This window comes from Callospermophilus lateralis, chromosome 13, assembly GCF_048772815.1.
Source record: "Callospermophilus lateralis isolate mCalLat2 chromosome 13, mCalLat2.hap1, whole genome shotgun sequence".
NCBI classification, from domain to species: Eukaryota; Metazoa; Chordata; class Mammalia; order Rodentia; family Sciuridae; genus Callospermophilus; species Callospermophilus lateralis.
The window spans coordinates 25,399,620-25,413,915 of NC_135317.1; the positions used below are offsets into that span (position 1 = coordinate 25,399,620).

The following is a 14,296-nucleotide window of genomic DNA, read 5'->3' on the forward strand; positions in this document are numbered from 1 at the left end:
AAATTCATAGCTTAAACTCTGTATTAACTGTGCTAATCTCTGGCAGTTTTTTTGGTATTGTTTTTGGTTTGGTTTTTTTTTTTTTTTTAAAGAAATCTGTAATTTTAAAGAGTGAATAATATTTGTGTTAATTATCAAGTATACTGCATAATATTTTGCACTATTAGATACCTGGGAAAAACAGAACCCATTTTTCTAAGCACATACAAAATCATATCCCTGCTTTAAGAGGATAGCAAGACTTGGGTTTCTTTCTAGAGAGCCATTCTGGCATTTATTCAGGGTTCTGACCATCGATAGTATTTTGAGTAGCATCTCTTATTCCTTCCATTTTCTACATTAACAAGATTAGAACTCGTTCTGAGGCTCTTAGCCTGAGCCTCTAGGCTGGTCTGGCAGTCTGACTTGTGAGCAGAAAGTAGTTCCACATAGCAGAGATGTTTACCTTGTCAGTAAACAGAGTTCATCCAGAGAAACTGAAAGATCCTGCTATTTTGTAGGAGCTAGGACCTCCATCCTGTTGGCATAGGACATGGCCTCTGCCCATATGACTTTGTTCTTTCTCCATGGCTCTTGGGATTATTATACTTGTTGTCTGGTTTATTTCAAAATTTTGTTTAAAGTTTCTAAAATAGCAACTTTCTATTCAGAGTGCCATCCGTAGAACCCCTCAGAGATCCTTTCCCTAACCTATAGAAGTGATCTTCTCTGTTTGGAACTTGACTTCAAAATAATACTGGGTAATTTTTTTCAACATAATAAATATAAATTTGACCTATAGCAGATCTATTACCAATAACTTTGCAGTATTTTTAACTTCAGACTTATCTAGAAAACTTAATTTGAGTGAAAATGGTGATGGCAGCTCTCACATTTTTCTACCTAGCTTTATTCTTTCTTTGTCTCCCTTGGCTATTCTAAAATAGAAAGACATAGAATGGAAATGCTGATATCAATAATTGAATATTGGGGCTGGGGTTGTGGCTCAGTGGTAGAGAACCTGCCTAGCACGTGTGAGGCACTGGGTTCAATCCTCAGCACCACATAAAAATAAATAAATAGAGACATTATGTCCATCTGTAAAAAAAATTTTTAAAAATAACTGAATATTGGCAATTTAAGTATATACAAAAATTCAATTCTTATTTACATTTTAAAAATTATTTATCATTATATTATTTATTCTTATGTACAACTTGTCAGGTTTGAAAGCACTTCCACACACTTTATTTTCTCCCTCTAACATACTTGTGACATAGATCCAACAGTTATTATTATCACCCATCAATGAGAAACTGACCCTCAGAGAGTAATATTGTCCAAGCTTGAGATTACGGGAGTAGCAAACAAGCCAAGTCACTTATACCACAGATATATTTCATATTTTGAAATGTTTATTGTTAGAGATATTGTCTGACAGCAATTAGTCATTTTTCCATCATGTACAGGTAACTTGGCAGCTGAGCCCTCAATCATTCACAGTACTCTTTGCTTTCATCACCATCTTGACTTTGGAAATTCAGTGTCATTGTGTCAACAATCATTATGAATTTGAGGGAAGCTCATCAGATTAGTTTTGTAACAGCAGTCCATACCTTTCTACAACATCTACCTGACTTTAAGAAAGAACAGCCCCAGACCACCTCTGGCAGGCTCAGTTACTTGTCACAGATTTTATCTGACAGAAAGAAACACGTTCTTGTGCCAGTTTTGATGGATTATGGATCAGAGATATGACAAAAGATAAACATTTGTCAAAGTCAGTTATTTTATAAGAAATTTTAAAATAACAAATATTGCTTTTAGAGTCAGACCTGAATTCAAATCCCAACTCTTGTGAAATTAGGCATGTTGCTTATATTAGGTTTAAATGAGATGCAGGATATGCAGAGTACTATAGCTGCACCTACGTAAATGCCATCTCAATAAATAGAGGAGATAGTGGTGGTGTTATAAGGCTATAGAGAAAAAAGGGAGGGGTTAGGGATGTAGCTCAGTCAGTGGAGTGCTTTCCTCCCATTCACAAGGTCCTTGGTCCAGCCCCCAGCACCGCAAAAAAAAAAAAAAAAAAGTTAAAAAAGACTGTAGAAGCCTCTAGGTTTGCTACCTCATTGGACCATACTAGCCAACCTGATAGTACAAGTGGTCAACTATTGTTATGCTTTAAACAAATCATTTCTATTTTGTTAGCATTCATTTAAATTTTAGTTCTTTATATAGATAGGAAAGGATAAAGGCCACTGCAACTCATGGAAATGCCTTGACAATAAGTAGAAATTGAGATATTAATATAAACTTTAAAACTTTTCTTTCTTCAACCCCACTTAAGTAATATGAGTAATTAAAAGTAGATCTGAAAGGGAGTTACATATGATCTATGAATTTTCTTAGATGTCCACAGAATTAAGGCAACAAGGATAAATTTTTAAATCTCCCATTTTTGTTGCCTACTTACACAGATTTTACCATATTTATCAATACTAATGGCCAACTAAGACATCGTTAATTAAACAAGAATTGCTTAGTGAGTGGAAGTAGCTTTGGGCTTTGGAATCCAGCATACCCAGGATAAGATTCTGAACAAAGTGTTTTAGCTTCTTTAATCCTTACATATTTCATATTTAGTGTAGGGATAATGATAACACTAAAAATAGCAAAATAGTAATAGTTAATATTTAATTACATATTCCGAACACCGTAGTGAGAACTTTGTATGATCTTAAGTCCTTACCAAACCCTCTGAGGTAGGCACTATAGTGATTATCACTTCAAGATGAAAAACTGAGTTTTAGAAAGATGAATAAGCTTGTCCAAGATAACACACTTAGTAAGTGAGTGACAGCAAGGTGAATTGATGTTCCTAACCACTGTGTTTTCCTACATTAAGTTAAAAATGGGTTGAGTGAAATAATGTATGCAAACTTTTAGTTCCCCTTTATGAACAATAATAAGCATTGATCAAGGTTGGGAGTCTGGTGTGTCACTTATTTAAAATGGAACCTTACTAACTTTGTATGAAAAACCCATTAAGAGCAATTATGTTGACCAGCCATATAGCATAATAGCATTAGCCAAAAAAAAAAAAAACAAAGGTCAACCTAACAGTATATTTCAGAGCCGTTTAAAATGTTTATTGAAATTTTGGTTTCTGTACCTGTATGTAATGCTTGATTATTTAAAATCATGAATCTTTGAGTTTGTATGAATGTATAGGATTATAAGATTACTTTAATTAAAATTTACTCTGGGTATTTTAAGTGTTTTTCGGAGGAAGGAACATTGTAAGAAAACACCTTGCTATTTATGTTAGTAGAATTGGAAAGTTGTATCTATGAGTGTGTGTGTGTGCATGTACGTGAGTGCGAGCACACTGCTGGGGATGAACCCATTGCCTGTCACATGCTAGCCAGGGGCTTTATCACTGAGCTCCACCCCCAGAGCTCCACCTATAATCTTAAATACAAGATAAGCCAAAATCCATCTGTCAAACTAAGGAATGTGTTTTTACACTTGAATATATTTTTATTTAAATATGATCCTGCTGGCCCATTAGAGTGTTGCCCTAAAACGATGGCATCACCATCTGTAAATTAACATGCCCAGTGCTGGCCCACAACTAGCACCAAACCTGGGCTTTGGCAGTCACACTAACCTTGGTGGAGATTCCAGCCCTGCAAGGTGTTTCCTTGATTCTCATGAGCCTCTCTTAACCTCTTGGACCTCTGCTTCCTTCACTCTGCTTCTGTCCCTCATTCAGTACCAAGAAGAGACAGCATCATTATGTAGTTTACTGCTGTTTAAATACAATAGTTTCATGCCTTCTCTAAGAATATGTTGGCATAAAACGCCTTCTCCTTCTTTCTCATAGAAAACACTAAGTGAAGACTATTTGTGTCATTTAAGATGAATAGATAACTAACAATTCAGAATTTTCTTAGAAATAACCAATAATGTTGATAACAAATCCATGGATAAGTGAAAGTTGTATGTAATGGAAAGTCCATAGACTTTATAAAGGATTCCCTAAACTTTATCCTACTGACTGATGAATTGTTTCATTTGCGTTAACATTAGTTATTGAATGAACTAACCTGGATAGCAGATAATTTTAACAACTGTCACTTATCGAGTGCCGGACCTGGGCAGAACTCCATTATTTAATCCTCCAAACACCTCTGGGAGTTTGGCGTTGCTCTTCCTGTCTTACAATTGGAAAAACTGCGCAGAAAGATTGGATGATTGCTGTAGCACTGGGTGGAAGAGCTGTGGTTGGCCAGGTCTGTGTGCCCGAAGCCTGGGTTCCTTAGCACACGTGGCTGTCTTCTCAGGCCCCTCCCTCTGTCTGCTCTGGTGTGTCTGAGTAAGGGGAAGCTAGTGGGACAGGGATGGGTAAGAAGGGTCAACACTCTGGAGCAGGGTGACATCATAACTCGATAAAATTCTAGTCCTTGAGGAAATCTTAGCGAGTTCCTATTCAACTGCCACGTTTTAAAGACAGGACAGGGATGTGTTACAAGCCTGAATGACTTTAGTAATCAGAACAATTTAAAGTTTTAATGTTTCTTTAATCTATCCACAAATCCTTTCGGGTTTACCCCTAAATAAGTTTTTATTAAATTTAAACAGTTTATTCTTTAGAGAATGATAAATAGTCTTAATGTTTTTTTCCCTTTAACAAAAGATTTTCATCTTGTATTTAAAGTAAAATAGTTTCATTTCCGGTATTTTTTCATAAGCTGTTATAACTTGTGAAATAAAGGGGTTTTCAGTAAATAAAATAGTACAGTAAATAGGGGAAATTCTCCCTTTGTATTTCTTACAACTGCCTATCCCAAGACAAAACCAATAACATTGTTTAAATAAGTATATTTAATTATAGAAGTTACCAAAAGTCGCCCTCCGAGCCCTTGCTGAAGCAGGCACGGGTTGTCTGAGTGTCAGCATCAGGTGCCACTCATTATGCTCAACCACAATCATGCATCTTCTTCTGTCTTCTTAATATTTTAGATAGCTTACAGTGTTTAATTAGATTCTGTTTCAGAAGTAAATTATGCAAAGACTCTAATTGCTAAGAAAGACAACAAAAGGGTTACCAGTCAGTAGTGTCCAAATGTTAGGTGATTAAACTTGGCTTTTTGTGAGGAGCATTTATGGATTTTTCCTAATTTATCAGCATAGATGGGAATCTGAACTCGTGCTTGCTGAACTTACTGCTACCACAGCTAGTACACATATATATATATATATATATATTTTTTTTTTAATGAAAGGAGTTTAACATTAAAAAAATAAACTTGGACAGATTATATATTGACAAAGCTGCCCATTACCTTTGTAGAAAGTCCCTGTCAAAAGATAAACTTTAAAGCTGGAATGCATGAAAGAGTTCCAAGATAGAATTTAAATTTAAACTGATTCTTTATAGATAAGCTTTTTAAAAATCCACCTCTTTGCTTCAAGTCAGGATTTTAAAAATAAATTTCCCCTTTAAATCTCTTGAGCGATTTTCATTTTTTGCAAGGCCGCACTGCTGGTGTCCTGGAAAAATGGAGAGTTAGAGCTTTATCAGTTGGTGCCCTGAGGTATGTGGCAAAGAAGCTAAATCCTTGAAGATTAGCAAAAAAAATGCAGCACATGGCAATAAGGGGCTTATATGACTACTAGTATTAGTTCAGGTGAAAGAAGTATTGCTTATACATAAAACTGGACAAATCCACTGACAATGTATTTTTAGTTAGCTACAAAGGAGTCTTATATTGCTGGACTTTACCTCTTTGGTGAATTGGGAAGCTTAGTAATCCACTGTAAATGCTCTTCTGCTTGCCCCAATTCTCAGCATTACTCCAAAGTGCTGTTCTTTTATTTTAACCCTTAAAAGCTCATGTTGTCCCCAGATTTTGGCTCCATGCCATTAAAAGATGGCGTTCGTCATATTGTTTAAGTAATCAAAGTTGTTTTCATTGAGTTTGTTGTTTTTTAGGAAGTAAGCATGAGAAATTATTTTATAATTATAAGGAGGATCTCTTTTCTTTCAATAAGCATTTAGATAAAGTTGATAAAGGCAAAAATATGGGAAGAAAATTTTGTTTAGAAATTATGTTGTCTATATTAGCATCCTCATTAGTCTTTTTCTCCTTTAAAAGTTTATTGATCTTGGGCTGAGGTTGTGGCTCAGTGGTAGAGCATTTGCCTAGCACGTGTGAGGCCCTGGGTTCAATCCTCAGCACTGCATAAAAATAAATAAATAAAGTAAAGGTATTGTGTATAACTACAACTAAAAATAAATAAATATTTTTAAAAAGTTCATTGATCTTTTTCTATATCTTGAATTTTTTCAAGATAAATCTGATTTAACTTCTTTGAGAATAAATGTGTGTAAGGAGTTTGTAGTTGTCCTGTTTGTCTGGGACAATCCCAGTTTGTATCTGTTTTATGGTATAATTAAACCTCCCTTTCACTATCAGAGATGTCTCTGGATAACTTGGGCACTATAATTACAGATAAAACTGTGAGCTGACGAAGCAAAATCATTCATTAATTCAACTAGTGGACTGAATACCTGTTGCCTTCAGGACCCGTTCGTACCATTTTTAATCTGACTTATAAAATGGGTCATCATTTTTGTTTGCTTATCCTTCCATGTTATTTTTTATTTTTTATAAGAGGTCATAAATAGATGATATCTTGATTTGTTTGCCCTGTAAGCCATTTAAGACAGTGTCAAAAACCCAAGCTACTTTAGTCAAATGGAGGTGAAGCCAAAGTTAATCTCAATTTCCATATAAATTAGTTAGCCTTTCATAGAGAAAAATACATTTTATAACTAACCCTAGCCATCTCACAAGTATGTCATTTATCATAGGAAACCTTGGCTAAGAAAGTGAACCGTTCCGTGCAGGACGTCAGCATTATCAGCAAAAGAGCTCAAAATGTGTCAGAGAGCCTAGGAGATGTATGGTAGAACAGGAGATGAATTTGGTGTCAGGAGGATTTAGGCCATTTATATTTACTGACTTTTATATTTACTGGCAAACCAGTTACTCTTTCTGAGCCCTTCATTACATAGGCATAATAATAGCTCCTAGAGCGCTTGCTGAATTTGAGATCAAGTTCATAACGTATATAGGGATTTCGTGTAATAGTGTACAAGGATAATATTATACAATTATTGTTTAGTAAAGAGTAAAGAACTGGGCTGAACACACAATACAAAGCATAATAATAAGCCAAAATTTTTTTTAAGGTAGGGAAAACCACTTTCTTTTTTTAATAAAACTTTAGAAAAAGTTATTTAAGTGTTTAAATAATAGTGTTGTGGGTTGAAGGAATGAGGAATAAGAAATATTACTCACTGAGCAAGAAGTTCTGCTGTGCTATTTCACAGATAGCAATAAGGTACTGCACATTTCAGAAAGCTAGAAGAAAGGATTTTGAGAGATTTTACTATAAGGAAATGGTAATTATTTGAGGAAACAGATGTGTTTAACCTGATGTAAAAATTACACAACACATTCATGGCAACAAAATGAAAAAAAGAGAAAAAATGGTTGTCCCATATAGGATCTGTTTATCCATAAAACAGAACCCAGGGCTGGAGTTGTAGCTCAGTGTTAGAGCACTTGCCTTGCCCGTGTGAGGCACCAGGTTCGACCCTCAGCACCACATAAAAATAAATAAATAAAATAAAGGTATTGTGTCTACTGACAACTAAAAATATTTTTTGAAAAATTATTAAAAATAAGTTAATTTTTAAAAAACAGAACCCATAAAATCTACTCCATGTATTTGTTAAAAATCCTTAAGGAGAACATCTGGAAAATAACCAGGCACAATGCCTTGACAAGTTGTAAGTGACTTGTAAATGTTTATATATTTTGGTTATATTTATTTATTTACATAAAGTGGGAGGATGCAAAAAGTATGGAAGTCTTAACATAAAGACTGAATCTATGGTTTTCAGATTTGTTTAGATATGAGCTGTTCATTTAAAAAAATTGTTTTTGAAGAAAGAGAACACAAACCCTAGGTAGTTATATATGGGTCTTGCTCTAGTCCATCATAGTGACCCTTGACCCTCTGGGACCTTCAGGAAAACCACTGTTCTGTTCTGTCTGCAGAGCTGGACAGATGAAGGACAGCAGCCAAAAGTAAGAGCTAGTGGGTTTTGGGGGTGACATTGGTAAATTAAGATTTGGATGTTATGAGATGAAATGCATGATATTTAGTTGGAATTTTTCAATAGGCAAGCTTCTGTCTTGGTCTTAGGTTCAAGCAATCAGTGTTAATATAGAATGGGAAAGTTTGAAGACATGACAGTGGAAACTAAGGATATGGATAAGATCACTAAAGAAGAAACTGTGGAATGACAAGAGGAGAGGAACAAGCAATGTTGGGCAAAAGCAGAGGCTGTGCAAAGAGGATAGAAGCTTACTAAGGCCTGTAATGGAGAATAATATTGGGACATTTACCAGTAGTTAATGTCTGCAAAGAGTGGTTTTAGGGCTGGGTTTGTGGCTCAGTGGTAGAGTGGTCACCTAGCGTGCACTGGGTTCAATCCTTAGCACCACAAAAAATAGAGTAAAGGTATTGTGTCCATCTATAACTAAAAAGCAAACCCTTTAAAAAAAAAAAAAAAAAGTGGTTTTAGTGGCGAGGTTGGGGCAGAAACCAGAGTGGGTCAAGGAAGGAATAAGAGATGAACAGACAGCAAAGCAAATAAAGAGACAACAAATTGACTGAAAAATGTGAGAAGTTGTTAGCCAGATATTGAGAAGATAAAAAAAAAATTAAAGGTGGAATTGAGTATATTTAAAAGATAGATAGGGGCTATGGTTGTAGCTCAGTGGTAGAACACTTGCATAGTTTGTGTGAGGTACTGGGTTTGATCCTCAGCACCACATAAAAATAAATAATATAAAGTTCTAAAAAAATACAGTAACATAAAAAACAAGTGAGAATAAATAAAAGCTAGATCAAAAATAATTAGTGGAATGGAGAGGCTGAGGAAGAAGACTCAAAGCTAAAGTAGGTAATTATGGTTGGTGTGCAGAGACATTTGTACATTTATGGGGAGTTGAAGGAGCTTTCCTTTCATTGGTCTCAATACTTTTCCCTATGGAGTTTGCTAACTGGGGGGAGGGGTTTAGGAAGGGTCTTGAAAGAGATAAAGTTTTGAAATCATTGCTTTATATTCATGCTTGAAATGTGTCTTAAGCATGTGTCACTGTGATAGACACCAGGAAATAGCAACAAACAAAATATATATGGTGTCTGCCCTTATGTAAGTGGCTGGAAATCCAAATAAACAGATAGTATTGAAGGCATAGATGAAGGTAGAGTTCTTTTAAGATTTTCTTTGATATCACTCAGTGCCTGGAGGATGATTTTAGGTTGGTCCTAGTTGAACAGCAGAATACCCAAGAGGCAAGAGACTTGGGGATATGTTCAAGATAAGTTGTTAATTTAACATATGTTTGTTGACCTGCCAGGCATTGTCAAAGAGAATGGTCAGAGCAGATCTTGATGTGATGATAGATTTTTTTAAAAAATGATGATAGTAAACTAGGAAGAAACAAATAAATACATAGGAAAAAAACACTAGATTTGGTTCATGTGCAAGTCACTGTATGATAATGATATATGTTGAGCAGTATTCATTTCTCCTTAGAACCACCCCACTCTTCTGTCAATTCCTGAGCTGAAAAATAAAATCAGTGGTTTGCAGCTAGGTGTCAGGGACCTGCTGTGAACTATTGGCATATGATATTTCAGGACCACGGCTATTAAACATCTGGCATGGCTTGGGAGAGTCTCTTATAACAAAGAATTATACCACCAAAAGTGCAAACTTCCACTGAAAAATTCTGATATAAATAACTATTTGAAACTATAGAGTTTGTTTTAGTTTGTTTATTAAAAATACTTACGAAATCATGATCTTCAAACCAAAAATTGTGAAAAGACCCTTTAATGTGATACTCAATTTGTGTATATTTTTAAATATAGTTCTTAGCTTTTTTAGCAGTCATTGCCTTCACAGTAAATCCTTTTCTAAAAAGAAAATAGATCAGCTTTTTTTTCTTTTACAGCATTTCAGATCTTTTTACTATTAACCAAAAATGGAATAGTTTAATGCTTAATGAACACTTGATAATTCAGCTTTTTCATATAATAAAACAATGAGTTTAATGTTTATCAAATTCTACAAATAGAGGCATTTTATCTTATAAAGAAAATTCCATTGCAAGTTTTTCCTTGAATGTTAAATCTGACTGACAATCATATAAATGTTCCACCAAATGCACTAGATAATAATTTTGTTTAAAAATTCTAACAATATAATAAAACCCAAGAAATTAACCCAAACATTAAAAAAAAATCCAGAAATAAGAGCTATATTTACATAATGTGATTAAAGTTCATAAAATTTCGTATGTCAGGGAGTCTTCAGTTGTTGAAACCAGATTATCTTTTAGTCTAGCATCTTAGCCACATTTGTGACTTAAACATGTTTATTAAGTTTGTAGAGGTGGGAAAGTAGAAGAGGTAGAAGGTACTTTTATAGAAAAAAGTAACATTGAACTGTAATGTACTAACTTCCACAGATAAAAGTGGAACCAGTCGTTCCAGCCCCGAGTCCAGTTATCCCCAGATTGACTCTTCGAGTTGGCGCTGGCCAAGACAAGATGTAAGTATAAACCTTTGAATTAGAGTGAAGCAAGTGAAACTTGACCTCCTCTACCCTGACCTGATAGATTTAGGACTCTGCGAACCTTTTGCAGGTATGAACATGTAGGGTCAAACTTTGTTTTGAGAACTCTCCATTTTCAAGTTTTTATTGGTTTCTTCCTCTAGGTAAATGCTTTTTGCTTTGTTTAATATGCAGGATCCTTTTTTTTTTTTTTTCTTGTTCTTTTTCTCTTTTTTTATTAAAAAGATTAGCACATGACATTGTTTCTGCATAGTGTTTAAGGTCTTAGTTATCTGGAAAATAAGAAATGGTATTGGGTGGGCTTACTGCTATATTTCACTCAAGAAGATGTAATGTTAAACTGTCTCATGTATGGCACGTGGTTTTATTCTGTGCTTGTGAAACAAAGATACTGTTAGAGGCTAGGTGAAACAGTATACAATAGTAATAACCAATTTCTTAGTTGTCCAGCATTTTTCATTTGTAGAGTTTTAAAAACTTACACATGCAGAACTGGGAGTATAGTTCAGTGGTGAAGTGCTTGCCTAGCATGCACAAGTTTCTGGGTTAAAAAAGGAAAAAAAATTGTTAAAACTAGAAATGTAGGGGCTGGGGATGTAGCTCAGTTGATAGAGGGCTTGCCTCATATGCATAAGGCCCTGGGTTCAATCCTCAGCACCGCTAAAAAAAAAAAAAAAAAAACTAGAAATGTAAACCCTGTGCTGCTGTCTGTCTTAATCTTCCCTGAACCATTATATTAATCCATTTTTAAAGTAAATTAGTTGAACATTTTTCTTTTAGTCGTCTTTTAATTTGAGCCATGAAAGTAAGAGTAGGACCTATGAATTTAGTAGTAGATAGAGAAGAAACAGAAAATTTGCTTTGTGTTCTCAGTGGTTCATTTAATCTTAAAGGTTGTATATGTTTATTCTGCTTTCTGTCAACTACAAATATAGTGTAGTGAAGAAGCCTCGTATGATTTTGAGGCAGACATGATCTTCCAGCAGAGTGTACCCTCCTCTGAAGATTTTAAGCACAGGATCCAAATGATTCATATTTTCTTACCTAAATTCTCCAGGAAATTTTCACATTATTCTTCCTGATTGTACCAGTAAAGACCTGGACAGTGGGTGGTAGTAGTGTCAACAAGCTTAGAAAATGTTAGCACAAATATCATGTATTCAGCCTTTTTTAAACCAGGTACTGATGTATCTAGTGCCCTCAGTCCACCTGCAGAGATTTGAATGATGTCCTCATCTCTCAACCAGCAAAGGACAGAGGAGACCCACCACAATAACTCTCCACACCATCTCCTTGGAAATTCTGTATATTGTCCTATTTTTCTATTCTTATTCTTATTCATCACTCAAAAAAAAAAAAACTTCTTTCCTGCCAATTCATATTTAATTCTGTTTCTCAGTTGCTCACCAGTACTTAATCTCAACTCCCACATGAAAGTTTTGCCAGCTCACTCCCTTTGGAGAAATAAGGTTTGTGAAAAGTCATTGATAGTTATATGTATCTCCTTGCCCTTGTGCATCTTTCAGTCATTCTGTTAACTATTTTATTCTATTTCCTCCTTTCAGTAAATAACTCATACACCTAAGATATTGGAAGATGTGAGAAACAGATGTTATTACTCTGGAACAAAATGTGCAGTTTGACAGAAATTATAATAAGCAGAGATTCTAGACAAATGCCCTGGAAAAAGTTCAATGTTAAATAAGATATGAACTTTCAGATATTTAGGTAAATAACCCCAGTGTTTATAACAGATTAATCATTTGACCAAGGCAGATGCAAAAAAATCCTTACACTGAGCAAAAAGATGCATTACATTTTAAATTAAAAATAAGAGAGAGAAGCTTCAGTCAAATAGAAAAATAGAATTTTATGTGAAATAGAACAGACAAGTGGGGTTTTTTGGGGGGAGTGGGGGTGGTCTAAATCAGGAGTCTGTAAACTACAGTCCACTGCCTGGTTTTGTATAACCTACAAACTTAAATGTCTTTTGCATTTCTAAATAGCTGAAAAAATTTTTTAATGTTTTATGATATATGACAACTTCATGACATTCAAATCGCAATAATCCTTAATAGTTGTAGCATAAGGGTGTATGGTTTATTCCATGACTGTAATAATGGAAAAGTGGTGAAAGATTCCTACAAGTTGTGCCTTTAATGACTTAGTTTGTACACACTTAGGGGGTGAACTCATATTCTTTAAAAGTGAAATAAATGAACAGATGGGAGTTCAAAAGCAAGGGGGATTGAATAGTCCAGGGATAGGGAGAAGTGTTTATTGCTAAAGGACAGGCAAAAAGTAGACTCTTGAAATTATGGGAAAAAGAAAAAGCTTTACAAGGTTCAAATTATACCCTCTCTTTGGAAGATCTTTAAACCAATGTTTAGTTTCTAAGTCTTAAAGAAGTTATGTCTTTTGCCCTTGATCCAGAAAAGTACTTTGAGGTTAGATCATTTCCTCTGTTCTCTATTATTGTTCTTTGAAACAAGACAGAGGTAACTTATTTTTCCCTTGCTTTTACATTCCTGAAAACTGTTCTAAAATGATGTATGCTGAGGTCAGTACCTCTTTCTGACAGTGTTAAAATTCAAGATGACTTTCCAAAGATCTAAAATTCCTTTAACATGTCTTCCAGTGATGGACATCCCAAGTTCCCTGTAGTCTATATTGAAGAAGAAACTAAAATCCAGCCTTAAAACTGTAGTTCCTACACACATAAAGTAGGAATAGGGAACATTCAAGGTAATTGTCTGAGTCCAGCCTCATAATCAAGTTGTACTTTGATACCAAAACAGCAAGTAGGCTTTAGCTTGCCCAGGCACAGCTGCCTGGAACTCTGGGGACCCTGGGGTCCCACCTGGCCTCAGTGGCAGAGTATGGTGAGTGGAATGTCTGTACCGGGTTGGGTCAGTGGTGGCACAGTTGTGATTTGTCATTCTGATCTTTTTTTTTTTTTTAATCTATCTCTTTTTGAGCTACTGTAGAAGAAGTTGGCAACTTAACAGCATTCTTTTTTTTTAATTTTTTTTATTCATTTCTATGAAGAAAACAGAGCAGAGTAATGTGATAAAATTTGCTGCAGACAGGGACTGTTGAGAGAGAATTATCAAGGAAAACATGGCAGAACAGGATCTACAGGTTTTCTAAGTTTAAGTGGCACTCAAAATTCTATTAAAGGAGTCTCATATAAAATGTTAATTTTACATATTTGTAAAGTACTAAGAGAAAATATGATATAAATTTGCATAAAATTTTGAGAAATAATGATTGGAGTAGGGAATAAGCATTCTTCTTCACATTTCTCAAGTGCCCACTAATGCTGTCCTCTCACATGTCCCTTAGAGGAAGCTGCTGCCCTTTTCTATTCATTCACCCACGCTTCCCCTTGGGCCAGAGGTTCTTCTGCCCGACCATGCTGCTCATGCTGGTATCCCAGGATACAGTAAAAGGGAAATTATGACTCCTCTGCTCTGAGGACATTCCTGTCTGTATTCCGGGAGCTCACCAGAGAAGGTGGTAACTAATAAAGCCCCTCTAGATGTTCTAAAATGCGTGGTCAATTTTTTCTTATTAATAGTTAAT

General features: G+C 35.0%; 1 protein-coding gene across 1 annotated transcript in view; it reads left to right on the plus strand.

Annotated features, from left to right (window-relative positions):
- Nucleotides 1-14,296, plus strand: part of Taf3 (TATA-box binding protein associated factor 3) — a 178,536-nt gene that overhangs the window by 132,356 nt on the left and 31,884 nt on the right. The window contains exon 4 of the mRNA XM_076872971.1: nt 10,605-10,687. Within this exon, the coding sequence (XP_076729086.1) occupies nt 10,605-10,687 (83 nt within the window). The remainder of the gene's footprint in view (nt 1-10,604; nt 10,688-14,296) is intronic.